At 37.3% G+C, this 16,014-nt stretch overlaps 1 protein-coding gene across 1 annotated transcript; it reads left to right on the forward strand.

Moving 5' to 3' along the window:
* Positions 1–2,877: 2,877 nt before the first annotated feature.
* Positions 2,878–15,366, forward strand: emilin1a (elastin microfibril interfacer 1a). Its single transcript, XM_048207156.1, has 8 exons — positions 2,878–3,444; positions 8,571–8,690; positions 10,107–10,258; positions 10,430–12,484; positions 13,331–13,447; positions 13,544–13,561; positions 13,680–13,814; positions 13,897–15,366. The coding sequence occupies exons 1-8, from the start codon at positions 3,284–3,286 to the stop codon at positions 14,223–14,225; spliced, it is 3,087 nt and encodes a 1,028-aa protein (XP_048063113.1). The 5' UTR covers positions 2,878–3,283; the 3' UTR covers positions 14,226–15,366.
* Positions 15,367–16,014: the final 648 nt, after the last annotated feature.

The raw sequence follows: 16,014 nt of genomic DNA on the forward strand, positions 1-16,014 counted from the left end.
ATAGAATAACAACACACCTTTCAACACACTCAATGCAGTTTAGTATGATAGTGTAGACCAAGTGAAACAGCGCTGCGTTACCTCACAATTTTAATTCGTCAAATAAACTGTCCTGTACGAGTAGTATTTCAGAACTTGCGGGTAGTTCGGTAGAATGAAATGACCTCATTCCTTTATATCCCCTGGGACTCGTGTGTGGCACTGATACCCGTCTCTCATTAGCAATCGCGCCCGCGATTCTTGGCCATGCCCTGCTTCATACCGCATTCACTCATCCATAAACATTATTTCCCCATAAATTGTGCCTTTAATTTTAGAGCTGTCATATTTTGACTGTACTAAAGCACAAAAATACTATAATTTGTTTGTAGAGATTTAGGAAACATACTTGTTTCTCCGACAAAAGAATGTTACAGCCAATTATTCTACTTTGAAATGTGCGTTCTGTGTCGGACTGTCTGTTTTTGTTCCGGTCCGTGCGATCCCGCCCGCTGCCATTTTACCCAATAGTATTTCAACCCCGGGTTGCCAGTTGGCAGTAAACACTGCATATTGCAGCCATGGAGGAGGCCAGCAAACAATCTAGGTCAGAGATCTGAGATTCTACCCGACCTCGGCATCCATCTAAAAATCTCTATGTCCAGAGGCATATTAAAACGAGGATAAATCAACTCATAAACTTACAGTGTCGTTGTCAAATCAATTGCGCTCGTTCCTGTTGCGTGTCCACAATTTGGCCACCCGCGTGAGCGTCGCGTCTGAGGGACCGTTCTCACAGAACGCGTCTTTGCGTCTAAAAACGCTCAGGAGTGGTTTAAAAAAAGCACAGCATAGAACTCGAGAGTCTCGAGACGCACCTTTGAGACGTGATGCAATAACGACAATAACGGAAATAATAGAAATAGGCAAACTGCAGAATTTACAGATACAAGTTTTGACATGGAAAAAAGAAAATAAGATAATAATGAGCGCCTCCTCCGCCATGTTGCCATTATATAAAACAGTTGTCATGCCAACTCGCAACGCTTGCCCCGCCTCCAAGTTCTTCTGATTGGTCCACTGTTTTGGAACTGACATTGATGAGCGGCGCTGCGTGTAAAAGTTGAAATTCTTTTAACTTGACACGGCATCTTAAAAAACCCTGCGCTCATGTGTGAGGTGCTGCAAAAGACGCGAGCGTAACGGTCATGCATGTCCGTCAAGCGCGTGTTTACATAGAAAAACAATGGGAAAGTAGCGCATTGGAATAGGAAAATGCATTCTGTGTGAACGGACCCTGAAGAGGATGCGGCAGGAGAAACAACCCTCTCCAATATTTTGAATTTGGACTGCAGTACCAATTTCAACCACTAGCTGTCAATATTACATATGGCATAATAAATAAGTAGCCTATAAAATATTTTTAGCACAGTATTTAAAGCTGCAGTTCGGCATTTTTACTCTTTGTCGCCATCTCTGTTTGAAACCTGCGATTGCAGTCATATGCGGAATTGTTATCGTTACGTGCGTTATGCGTCGGCATGACTCCTCAGCGGATGAATCTAATGTTTGCTGTCAATCACTACACCGGTGTGGATACTGTACTTCAGAATCAGATTCTACGTCTTGAAAGTATGACCAATATAAGAATTTTCACTGGAAAATATCTTCTGAACAAGTAACATTTCTGCCACTTTTATTCTGACCAACTGAGGAAAAAAGCATTAGGCCTACAATAAATCGCGCTGCCAATGGTGATTAAATCTAACGATCGCTTAGCTCGGATCACGCCAAACCGTGCAAATTATTATTCCTGCTATACTTCGTTCTCAAATTGTTAATGTTAACAACATCAGCATTGTGTGACTATGTGTATTTAGTGTGTATTAGCGTTACCTGTAGATTTCAATTTCTGTAGCCACTCCACAGTCCAAAGTATTTTGCTTTTTGACTATGGGTGAATCTCCAGTTGTCACTGATGATTGTCATTTGGACCTTTCTGGATTACAATCTGCCATCAGAATGATACGTTTAATTATTTCAGCTGCTGTGAGAAAAGGCTATAAATGATCCGCTACCAGCAGCATCCTCTCATGATAAAACTGACTAGCCTGGAGTCCTTCCTTTCTCTTTACAGGCGTGACGTAATGATGCAAAGACGAACTGCTACATGCTCGAATTTCCCACGGAAATCCACCAGATCGCTCTTATTATAAAACATTATTACAAGCTTACAGTTGTGAATCGAGCTAAGATAAGGAGATAGTTTTGAACACTGGCTGGATATGTACTTGCTCAAAAATTGATTTTGAATAATTTTTAACCCAAAAAATTTACGGACTGCAGCTTTAACACAGGGCTTTACAAAAAATAAATAAATCTGAATTTCATTGAAAATATTTATCTTCAGGTTTATACATCTAACATTAGTAGGTTAAAAGACGCGATGTCAACTAAAGTAAATATTTATAGCATCAATACAGTGACAATGCCAATGAAGCCACACACATTATATATAGCTACGTTTGAATGTCTCTTGTAGCCTAAGGGAATCATCATATTTGGATATATTATGCACCAAAAACTATGAAAACCCCTAGTAAATATTAGGAATTAACAAACAAAGATGAACAGTCATAACTGGTATTTTCAAATATGGGTCAAATTCCAATGCCTTAAAGACCACAGAACAGTGAACTAAAAACAGTGCATATTTAAGCAGCCTATATTCTTTACTGAAAAGACAATGGGTTCAACAATTATTGTCAGTTATAATTGTTTATACTTACAGTTGAAAAGAATCCAGGAGGGACCCAAAATTGAAAGCAGAGCGTGGTTTCTTTCTGAGAGAGAGTAAAGAGAGAGAGGGAGAGAAAGAGAGAGAGAAAGAGTAAGAGAGAGAGAGAGAGAGAGAGAGAGAGAGAGAGAGAGAGAGAGGGGAACGGTAATTTTGGATCTGCATCTGTTCAGGGCAGTTTTCACATTATGACTGCGCAGACGATAAAGAAAAAAACCGGACACTTCTCATTAGTGTTGGACTGCGCACCATGTGTCCTGGGAAAACTGACGGGAGCATCTTTTTGCGATTAATGGACACTGCGCGAAATGATGACAACGGTGCATAAACTGAGACAAGATTTACACAGAACTTTATGAAACATATTAGTGCTGAACATCGCTTCATGGAGAGTTAGTGGGGCTGTTGGACAGCGTTCGGGGTGTACAAGTCGGGTTTTCTACGTTGAAGTTGTTGGATGTACTTTTTAACGCTAGCGTTTTTAAAATCTGTGTTTACTTCTAAGCCATGGCACAATATTTCTTTTACTTATTCGCTCTGTTGGCTCTGATTTTGCCTGGAGATATTTGGGGAGCGGGAACTTACGCGTCAAGATACACTCAACATGTGGATGAGAGTCAGTCTGGATCTGCTGCACAGAGTGGATCTAAGATGACCAGCAGACATAGGTAAGATACAAACGTGTTTTCATTTTAGCAACAACAGGTCTGAGTTCATAATTGAATCATATTAATAATCATATCAGCATTAAAATTATACACTGAAAAATGTTTTGTCATGTAAACTAAAATGTCCTTCATGTGGTAACATCGAAATGAACTGATTTTAGAGATATATGTTCAATTACACACACACACACACACACACACACACACACACACACACATATATATATATATGCTATATGATATCACTCTCTGTTCATCACAACTAGTCAACTGTCATAGCACTTCATGTACTACTTTACTTACAAACATTTAGGCTGAAACATTTTCAAGATCACATGGTGTGTGTCAAACTTGTCTTACACTGACCTCATATGCTAATGTTGCAAATATAAGGTCATACTGTAATGAGTTTACTAGTTTCTAGTCACTAAGGCCTATGAAATCACAGACTCTTGCCCTGCATGTGTGAGCTACTGTTGAACAGGTCTTCCCTTTTTTGGCCTTACTAAGCAGACGTCAATGCATGTGCAATGGGACGGAGGCCAAACGGTGAAGACCTTAAGTGCACTTATCCTGGCATTAGCACAACCCAGTGGATTACAGAGGTTCTGCACAGCGCTGTTTGGGAAAGAACGCTGTTGGCCCTTTGGCACCACTGCTCAAGACTGTCTGTTTGAACTCTGTTTTGTTTTTACAGATGTGTGAAAAATTACAGAACTTGTGGTAGTTGAAATCCTCCTTCACAGTGTTTCCTGTCTGTCCAATATCTTGGATGATATCAGCTGCCCTTCTACTTTTGATTGAGTTGTACTGCGACTTTCAGTCCACATTATGCCTTATTTTATTATGCCATTATGCCTTTATTCTGTCAATCCAACAGAATAAAAATGTGTTAGTTGCCAGTAAAAATCTTTTTTGCTGACAAATATGTTGTCATGCTATTTCTCAGACATTAGTATGATATATATATACACATACATACAGTACAGTCCAAAAGTTTGGAACCACTAAGATTGTTAATGTTTTTAAAAGAAGTTTTGTCTGCTCACCAAGGCTACATTTATTTAATTAAAAATACAGTAAAAAACAGTAATATTGTGAAATATTATTACAATTTAAAATAACTGTGTACTATTTAAATATATTTGACAAAGTAATTTATTCCTGTGATGCAAAGCTGAATTTTCAGCATCGTTACTCCAGTCTTCAGTGTCACATGATCCTTCAGAAATCATTCTAATATGCTGATTTGCTGCTCAATAAACATTTATGATTATTTTCAATGTTGAAAACAGTTGTGTACTTTTTTTTCAGGATTCCTTGATGAATAGAAAGTTCAAAAGAACAGCATTTATCTGAAATACAAAGCTTCTGTAGCATTATACACTACCGTTCAAAAGTTTGGGGTCAGTAAGAATTTTTCTTTTTCTTTTTTTGAAAAGAAATTAAAGAAATGAATACTTTTATTCAGCAAGGATGCATTAAATCAATCAAAAGTGGCAGTAAAGACATTTATAATGTTACAAAAGATTAGATTTCAGATAAACACTGTTCTTTTGAACTTTCTATTCATCAAATAATCCTGAAAAAAAATATTGTACACAAATATTTTGTACAATTGTACACATTAAATGTTTCTTGAGCAGCAGATCAGCATATTAGAATGATTTCTGAAGGATCATGTGACACTGAAGACTGGAGTAATGATGCTGAAAATTCAGCTTTGCATCACAGGAATAAATTACTTTGTCAAATATATTTAAATAGTACACAGTTATTTTAAATTGTAATAATATTTCACAATATTACTGTTTTTACGAAGCAGACGAAACTTCTTTTAAAAACATTAAAAATCTTAGTGGTTCCAAACTTTTGGACTGTACTGTATATGTGTGTGTGTGTGTGTGTATACTGTAAATGAAATATTACAGGAGGCTTTACCTTTAACATCTTTGTTTTGTCAAATGCTTATGTGATGCATTGCCAGGAAACATAAACAAGTAGTTCCTGCTATGACAAAACATATCACTTTGCAGAAAGTTTGTTAGTTTCATCTTTGATATAAAGTGTATACATGTAAGTGGCCTAAGCAAATGTGTGCACAGTGTTTGCTTGTTGGGAGTTTGTGTAAGCATCTCACAAAACAGTTTGCTGAGCTCAGCTTTATGTAAATCATTTACATTTCAAATGGGAAATACACACTTTCTTACATCTAAACCATAATTGTAAACATTTGTGAAATTGGATATAACAAGTAAATATGATATGGGAGCAATGTAGGGACACTGACCAAGCCAATGCTAATCTTTGTACATTTTGGACAATGTAAAAAGGTATTTGGGTTTTAATATGATTTTTTATATATATATATATATATTTGGTTTTGATATGAATTTCTGTGGTTCTGCACATAAATGATGTGCCGGTATCACTCAATGTGATAAAGTCTTAAAGTAAGTGTAGTGGGAGAACACTGTGAAAGCAGATTTTCAAAAGGAGGCCTTTAGATTGCATACATTCCCTCTATGGGCCTCAAACCAAAAGAAAAACTTCTACTAATCTGCCTTTAGACAGCTTGCTTAAATATATTTGAGCTTTGTTTGTATGGATAACTCTATTACCCTGCAGGCCTACCCACGGTTTCTCTTTTGAGCGTAGCAATACATTGCCCTAATGTTGCTGTGTATTCTCGCTATTATTTCTGTCCAAGTTCTGTTTCTGCTTGAGATGTTGAAGTGGTACTTCATTCCTTGCCAAATTGGGTCCTGTGGATTTTTATCCTGTCGAGGGAAAGTGTTTATATTCAGCCGCCTTAAGCTGGATGTTCCTGAGTCTGAGTGGCACAGGCCTGACACTTGCGTCTGGGTCTTCTTGTTTATATGACTAAGCAGTAAATTTTATTCTTGTATAAAATGATATGCTGGCAGGTGCAGTGTCTAAGTGTTGTAAAAATGATTAGATGACTGGAAGTGTTTACAGACAGAGTTCTTTCCAACAAAAAAAGTACACTGCTTCTAATCTTGAACAACCATTGTGTGATGAATAATCTGGGAGCAAGAATGCTGAACATTCAACTATTCTTAAGACTGATCTTGAACAAAATCAAAATGGATGTGTGTACATATATGAGACAAAGAAGCCATTGTGACTCCAAAGTTTTTGTTTACTTTTCCTCTCTCAAATTTGATAAAGCTGAGAACCACCATTTCCTTTTTTCTCATTGGTATACATGGACCCAGGCCATTGTCCTCCTTTTTTTTAACCACCCCCACAGAATACAACTGAAACAATGGCTCAGTGTTTTACTGCCATCACTCTTTAGTTGTATACCCCAAATACCACAATTTATATGTGTCCTATTTAATGCATGGACACACATCCATGAATCCGTCCAGAAATTTGCACTATTAATGTTGGTTTATCCTTAATTAAACCCCAATCCAAACTCACATACACAGTAGGATATGGGATATATATCATATATGGGATATATCATAAATATTTCACACTATTTTCACAAACAAACACAACATTTTGTATTTATAATGCATGATGAAAAAGACTTTGTTCAATATTTAGGTCCACAGAAACACAAATAGGTGCACCTTGCCTAATCTGAGATGAGTGATGAGTGGTGGCTGTCTATGGTGGAGATGTCCGTGTTGAACTTGTGTACTCTGAGTGTCTGGGCCCCATTTATTTGTATGTGTGAGAGCAGAGCATTTGCAAGTTGATGCATCCAGACATTCCTGTCTCAGCACTGCACATGATAACGATTGACTAACCAGGCTCAATGAGTTATTGTGATGAACCAGTAACATTGGATTCCAGCCTGGTTTTGATCCCATCTAAACAAGCTCCCTGAGAAAACTGCCTCATTTATCACTTTAATCAGAAAATGAGTTTTTAAATCATACAGCACTCCAAGGTGTTGGGGAAACTACATTCTCTAATCTCATCTCTCATCTAGAAGTTTCCAACTGTGATTCCTCTTAATGATTTCAGTGCCTCATCGGTTCTGTTTTTCAGTTCTTTTAAGGAATAAATAATAAAAAAAGTAATGCAATACCAAATGATGAGAATCATAATAATAATAAATAAATGTAAAAACAATCCTTGCTAAAGGTGTGTTTACAGAGACGTTTTAAATACTTTTCAGTTTTTTTAGAGGTGACATATTCTAAACAAATCAAAATGTGCCAACATATTCAATTTATTAATCAGACTAAAGACAAAAAAAATAAGGAAAACCTGTTTTTTCCCCCCTATTTGATATAACTATACAACATAAAACAACAATAATTAGCATTAGTAGTAGTATTATTAGTAATATTTTATTTGACTGTAATTTAAATTATTTAAAAATTAATTAATAAAGAAATGTATTACTATTGTACTGTAAGAAATGAGTATTTAATAATAATAATATTGTTTTACAGAACAAGATTTACAAATTACAATACTAATATTTATTGCTGTCTTAGTATCTTTCCATTCAAATTTTAAAAATTAGACCTTTTATTTTGGTGGAAAAATGCAGGAAGACCTTAAAGCTCTTTTTTGACCAAATTATAAACTATTCTTATTACAAATTTGAGAAGATGGCTGTCAGCATTTACTGCAAACCAAGCCGCTCCAAGACACTGAAAACACTGAATCATGAAACATGTTGCACGACTACAGTGGTTGTACTGTACGTTGTTGACTGACTAAAAAGAACGGGTTCACTAGAGTCATGTCTCACTAAAAGTCATTTGTTCGTGAATCAGCCACACTTGTCTGTTTCACCCAGTAGTGGTGTTGTTCAGAAGTGCTGGGAATTTTGCCAGATTATTTTAGTTGGCTATTTTCACATCAGTGGAAGATTGCACATGCTCTTAATTGAACAGAACATCAGCTCTTGTTGCCAACCCTAACGCTGCCATAACCTTGCTAACTGGTTGCACTTATCTGATGCTTTTTGGATGTCATTAAAGGAAGGTTTGGGTTTTGAAGGGCAAATATTTGTACTTTAATTACATGGTAACTTTTTAATTTAGTTCTGTCAACAATGAAGATGGCAGTCCTCAAACATTTGAACTGAAGCCTTAATAAGTATAATTTGCTCATGCTTTGTACACAAACAGAAACTGGTGTGCCTACGTAGTGACACGAACTGTAAGCTGTGTAATGGAAGATGGAGTGGAGACCTATGTGAAACCTGAATACCAGCGCTGTGCTTGGGGACAATGTTCCCATGCGGTTTTGTAAGTATTCATGAGCAAAAACACTGCCAAATTGCATTTAATTTAATCTTGGTTACCACTCGCTATTATGACAGTGTCAAACTGGAACGTTTTGGCCCATGTCCCTCTCTCAAATGGATGCATGTCCACCAGAACTATGTGTGGAATGAGGTGGAAGAGAAGTTGAGACAGAAATCTGTCTCTAATGAAACTGCTAATGTTCTAGAAAGTTACTTGTAATGTTACTTTTCTCATTTTTAGAGAACTAATTTCAGTCATAAGTTGACCTTTTTCTTAGGTCTCAGTAAACCTCAGTTCTATCCAAGTAAGCCATAATACTAGTCCCCTATACAGAAGCCACATCACAAGTATGAATGGAGTATAAACAATGTTCTAATAATAGCAACAACTGCACTTGAAAGTTAAGTAAGACACACAAGAGGCTTGCCAGAGCAAAGCAAACACTTTCAAAGATTTTAATGATGTACTGAAAGCTTTGACTGAATAAAATAACAAAAACATGCCCAGAAACAACAGCTCTAAGAAAATGAAGAACAGGCCTTTATTGTACGGTTGCCTAGCAGATTGTGGCCTTTTGAAAAGTGATACATAGCCAAGGATATGAACGGAACAGAAATATTTTCTATCTGCCTACTTGAGCAGTGCCATTAGAGACGCTCCGGTTAAAGTCGTGAAAGATGAATGAATTAAACTTGACAGCTTTAAGTGTCAATTTTCAGAAATATCGGAAAAGTACACACATTAAATTGTTAGTTCATCCAAAAATGAAATTTCTGTCATTAATTACTCACCCTCATGTCATTCCAAACCCGTAAGACCTTCTTTCATCTTCGGAACACAAGTTAAGATATTTTTGATGAAATCTGAGAGGTTTCTGAACCACCCATAAGCAGCAACATCACTGTAACTTTCAAGGGCCAGAAAGGCATTAAAGACATTGTTAAAATAGTCCATGTGACTACAGTGGTTCAACCTTAATGTTATGAAGCAACGAGAATATTTTTAGTGCACAGAACCTGGAAGCGCTGCACTGTGTGTAAATGTGAACAGCGTAGGCGCTTCATAACATTAAGGTTGAAACACTGTAGTCACATGGACTATTTTAACAATGCCTTTACTACATTTCTGGGCCTTGAAAGTTGCAATGACGTTGCTGCCTATGTGTGGTTCAGAAACCACTCGGATTTTATCGAAAATGTCTTGATTTGTGTTCCTAAGATGAACGAAACGTCTTACGGGTTTGGAACGACATGAGAGTGAGTAATTAATGACATAAATTAAATTTTTGGGTGAACTAACCCTTTAAAGCTTAAATTTTACAACAAAAAAGTCAAGTTGGACTAGTATACATATATTCAGTTCTAACAAGAGCTGAAACTATGAATATGAACAATGAGAAAATATCTCACACCACAGGTATCGGACTTATAGAAGACCACGGTACAAGGTTGCCTATAAAATGGTCACAGAGATGGAATGGAAGTGCTGTCGTGGTTACTCAGGTGATGACTGTGGTGAAGGCTCCTCTGCCACACAGGACAGCAGTGGCAGACAGACTGGTGAAGAAGGTATGGCATCAAAGTGTGTGATTTTGAGAATATTTTAATCGCTTCATAAAAAAGATCGATAGGTATAATGGGTCACGCATTCTAGGGTTAAAACAGGAAGATAAATAAACAATATGCTTACTGAATTAGTAAATGTTAAATAACTTCAGTGTTAATTAATGTCATTCGTAGGGAGAAGTGATAACAAGATTGGACAACTTGAGGAACAAATTCAAAACTTGAATAAAGACCTTCACAACCTCCAGTCAACTTTATACAACATGAATAAGAAAATTCATGAGGGATCTCGAAGGGAAGGCATCAGTGGCAGCAACAATCTGGCCGACGCTGCCCAGCCAGGGATGAAGGAGACCATTCACAGCATCCAGACCAAACTGGACATGCTGGACAACATGACACAGGTCCATGACAAGACCCTCACAAGCATCAACAACCACCTCGTGGGCGGCAATGGAATTGGAAACGAGTTGGACAGTCGGTATGGCACATTTAAAGAGGAGATTCTCAGGGAGCTGGAACGGCGGGTGACGCTATCTTGCTCGTCTTGCCAAACTGGAGTGGAGAGCATTCAAAGGCAACAGCAGGAAGACCGAGAGAGGATCCGTGAGTTGGAGAAGCACATCAGCGTGATGGAGCAGCACCACCGTCAAAGTGTAGAGATGCTTGAGAGGGAGCTATCACGCTCTCAGAGTTGCTGTGATTCCCTGAGCGATCTTGACAGGAGGCTTGGGGCCATTGAGAGGAAGGTCAGTTCGACAGCAGAGACATACGATATCCTTAGAGGACGTCTTGAGAAAGAGTTGAGAGGATCAGGCAATGGAAATGGTGGTCGAGGAAAAGCACTTGATGAAAAACTGAACAGTCGTCTTAGAGACCTGGAGAGAAGACTGAATGGGACTGTGAGAAAAACCGAGCAAAAATGCTACCATACTGAAACAAGTATGAAGGAGTTTGTCCAGAGAGAGATCGGCCAGATAAAGAACTCTGTCCTCAATCGAAATGATGATCATGGTTATAGAATATCTACCATGGAAATAGACGTCCAAGACTTGAAACGTTTCTTGAATGATCACAAAACTAACCTGGAACGGTTAGGGAACAAAACAAATGATCTCGACAGCGGGCTTAAATCAGCGATTCATTTGTGCACAGAGACGTGCGGTCCAAAAGGGAGTGAGACAGCAGATACTGTGAAAAGCCTGGAATGGAAGCTTATTGCCAATGAGGAGGACATTAAGAAGTTTGACACCAAGCTAAAGGATTTAAGTGTGTCTGGTGACTCCTTACTTGACCGTATTGAAGATCTAAGCCATGACATCCAAAAAATTAAGGATCTGACAGGACACGACGGAGAACACTTTAACCAAATCGTCACCGATGTAGAGAATATGGGACGTGATTGCGACGTATGTACTTCGATAGATAACGAGCTCAAAAAAATAAGAAACATAACCAGCTATTCTTTTAACACGTTCCAGGAAGAACTTACAGATTTACGCAGAAAGGTCGATTCAGATGAGAATGCTTGCTCGCAGGTATGCTCAAACCTCCAGGAGGAAGTGGGCAAATTAAAAGAAGAGGTAGAGAAATGCACAGGCCAATGCATGAACCACATGACTGACATTCAAAGGAACATAGATAAACAAAACACCATAACTCGCAGGCTTGGCAAAGACCTTAATTCCATTCAGGGTGAGCTCACAGGAGTAATCCAAATGTTTAACTCCGTCAATGACACTCTGAAAGGCCTCAGAAACACCATACAGAGGCACGGCAACTCTATTTCTGATCTGGACACGTCTCAGGACAAAATTTACTCAGAGTTAGATAAGATTCAGGATGATTTTAACAAGCACAAAGAAGACAGTAAAGGACGTTTTGACGGCATCAGTAGCTTTAACAGCAATTTGATGATTGAAATGGGAGAATGCAAACTTTCTCGAGAAGGGCTGGATAAGAGGCTCTCGAAGTTAGAGGGTGTCTGTAGTAGACTGGATTTATTGTCAGAGAACCTTCAGATTATCAAGGATGGCCTGAGCAAACATGTCTCTGGGCTTTGGACATGTGTTAATGACCTAAACTCCACAGTTATTTCTCATGGTGAGGCCATCAATAGCATTCATGATGTTCACTTAGGGAACATTCATGGCAGGATGAACAACCTCAACTCTTCCATACTGCATGTTCTCAAGGAGTTCCAGATCTTCACTGAACAGGACTTTACTGGTAGGTTCTTATCTATTTATCTTATCTAGTTTAATCTAGAATAATTAAGATTTTTTTTTAAATATTTTTGAAATAAGTCACTAACAAGGCTGCATTTATTTGATCAATACATGTAGTGATGGTAGATGGTGTCACACAATCCTTCAGAAATCATTTTAATATGCTGATTTTCTGCTCAAGAAACATTTCATATTTTTATCAATGTGAAAAACAGTTGTGCTGCTTATATTTGTGGAAACCATGATACACTACCACTCAGGTAAGTACAATTTTTAATAAAGAAATTAATACTTTTATACAGCAAGGACATGTTAAACTGATCAAAAGTGACAGTAAAGACCTTTATAATGTTACAAAAGATTTCTATCTCAAATAAATTCTGTTCTTTTAGAATCCTGAAAAAATGTATCATAGCTTCCACAAAAAATATTAAGCAGCACAGCTATTTTCAACATGGATCATGTTTCTTATTAAATTCTTTTAAATTGTAATAATATTCACAATATTACTTGTTTTACTGTATTTTTGGTCAAATGAATGCAGCCTTTTTATTAAAAACATAATTATTTCAAACTGTTGACCGATAGTGTATATGAAGACAAAAACAAATGATATATTTTGTCATAAGCATATCTAAATCACAAGAAAATATTTGCTTGTGAAAAAGAAAAGATACTGTGGATAAAATAAGGTGTTATTTGAGTCATGTGAAGTATTAAGTTGATGAAAATAATAACACGTCTATCATTTAGTTAAAACGTCCTCTTGTGTAACATGCTATACTCCATCTAAAATATTAGCCAGCATTTTTTTTACTATTACAATGTCTTTTGGGCTAATCCTCAGGACCTCCTGGACTACCTGGTCCTCAAGGAGAAAGAGGATCCAAAGGACCACCTGGGCCACGAGGACCTCCAGGCAGAGAAGGACCACAAGGGAAAGTGGGGCCAGTAGGACCCCCAGGTAAATGAATGAATAAATGAATCATTCATTTAATTTTTTTTTACAATTTTAACTGAATAATATATGAATAATATTTGTAATATTTCTCCTATTTAGGCCTCAGAGGTGAACAAGGTCAGTGTTCTTACTATTAGTACTGCCAGGGCTTGTGCTTCTACTAATAAAATGATTTTTCTAAATATGAATAAACATAATAAATAAGGGTTTTCTCTGTTCTTCTCCTGCTTACCAGGACCTCCCGGAGAGGATGCCAACGTTCCAAGACTGTCATTCTCAGCAGCACTCACAAAACCACAAGACAATGCAGGCACTATTGTCTTCGACATGGTCTTTGTCAATGAAAGAAAGGCCTACAATCAAAAGACAGGTATGCATGTTAAAGACAAGCATATTGTATGAATTAAGAACTGTTATAATCATAAATTCTCTTACCAAATGTGTTCTGACAGGTATGTTCACTGCTCCTGTGAATGGGCGATACTTCTTCAGCGCAGTCCTGACAGGTCACAAGAATGTCAAGATTGAGGCAGTCTTGTCCAGATCTAATCAGGGTATTGCCCGCGGAGATTCAGCAGGATATCAGCCTGAGGGTCTTGAGAAACCCATGGCCGAGGCACGGCACACTCCTGGCTCCCTGGTCATCTTCAACATCATACTTCCTCTGCAGGAGGGAGAGACTGTCTACATTGACCTGGTCACAGGTAAACTTGCCGGCTCAGTGGAGCCCCTGACGATCTTCAGTGGGATGTTGCTCTACGAGGAAACAGAGAACAGATAAGACCCATCTGAGACTCAGTGAGGACAATGTCAGATGTAAAAATTTGTATCTGGACAAATGGTGAATTTTTTTGAGGAACACTTTTACATTCAGTGTTGAATAAGGTTTATGATATAAAATGTATGCAGGTTTCGTTTATAACAGGCCATGAGGACACACAAGATGGAAATATTTATCTATTATCAGAACAATGAACTGAAATTTGTATATGGTTATGTTTTTTACATTTTATTCTTGAATGGCAAATTATATATGTTACATATACTATATGTGATTGGCCATGTTTGCTTATATTGAAATGCAGCTGGAAGCAGCAAAGATCTTTCTAAAAAATCTAGCCCATCCATGTCACTTGTTGCCCCCAGAAGATATGAGAATGAGTGACTGTAAACCTAGGATAGGATTCAAGTGGAATATCTTACATAATTATACAATAACCTAATGCAATCTTTATTTGAAGGGTCAAAATACTCTCAAATTACTGATTTACATCTGAACTATAAACTTCCATCCTAGTACTTATTTGAAGGTGATTTGAATGTTTGTTACATGCAAATAAAGATAATTTGTGGTTGTCAGCAGGGGCATTGCTAGACCCTTAAAACATCTCGTTCCCCAGTAAAATTTTGTTGTTTTGTACGTTTGAAAAGGTTTTGTCAGCTGAAAACTTCAAGATCTTGATACAAGTAAAAACATAAGCTGTATGTGGATGCTGTGATGTTCAATCTGCCAGCAACTGAGAAAAGACTGAGAGAAATCCAATCTGAGAAAGATAGCCTATATATGTTCTCTTTTTAAAAAAAATATTGTGTAAATGTACAGTTAAGTACATGCTAAAGTCCTTTCTGCCCGCTTACAGTATTTTTCATTAGAAATGCTGTGATCATGCCCTCAGAACGCTAACACAAAAACCAATGCATGTGAAAAGCACAAATGCAATTTATTTTTTAAATAGCATCACACTGCTATAGATACAATTCTTTGACATTTACCAGCCAACCAGTATAGCTTCACTAAAATACACCTCAAGAAGACTCCAAATATGGATCTTTGTGTAACATTGTTGTGGTTTCATAATAGAATGAAGATTTTTTTTTCTTAAGATGGATGCAATAAACTTTACACATGATATTTTCTATTATTTTCCATTTCCTCGCTGTGTTATTCTTTCTATTTGCAGCACATTTCTTCACTTAATCTCCAAATTTGGAAAAGTAACTATAAAAGGATGAATTCAAATAAAACGGGCTGTGCAGAGAAGGACATTTTTAGACATGCCAAAGGCTATAGATCAAGAAACTTCCCTAACCCATACTCTGGTACGCTTCCAAAGAAAACTATCAAAGTTGTTTATGCTAGATGCAGAAAAGATTTCATCCTGGCTATCTTTTTGTCAATGGATTTTTATTTAGTCTCTTTGGACAGCAGATGTTCTCTAAATAGACTAAATCTAACAGCTTAGAATCTGTATCTTTGCCAGACATGTATTTGTGTGACCTTAGCTGTCTTGGTGGTCTATGCCTAATGTTTTCTTTAATACAAAGGGATTTAAACCGACTTTGCACTCTAGTACCGCGAGATCAAACCTTGACCATTCAGTCCATGTTAACCTTCAGAAGAGAGGAATTCCTTAAAAGGCCTTTATAAATATTACTTTAAAATGCTTCATTTTGCAGTAAGAGCTGATTTGCTTAATTTGCAATTGGGACATTGTTATATCAGCTGTCCAGGTGTAGCCTGAGCCACATGTTCATACCTGACAGTTTCACCTTACTTCTCACTAGGCATT

The sequence above is a fragment of the Megalobrama amblycephala genome, linkage group LG11, assembly GCF_018812025.1.
Source record: "Megalobrama amblycephala isolate DHTTF-2021 linkage group LG11, ASM1881202v1, whole genome shotgun sequence".
NCBI lineage: Eukaryota > Metazoa > Chordata > Actinopteri > Cypriniformes > Xenocyprididae > Megalobrama > Megalobrama amblycephala.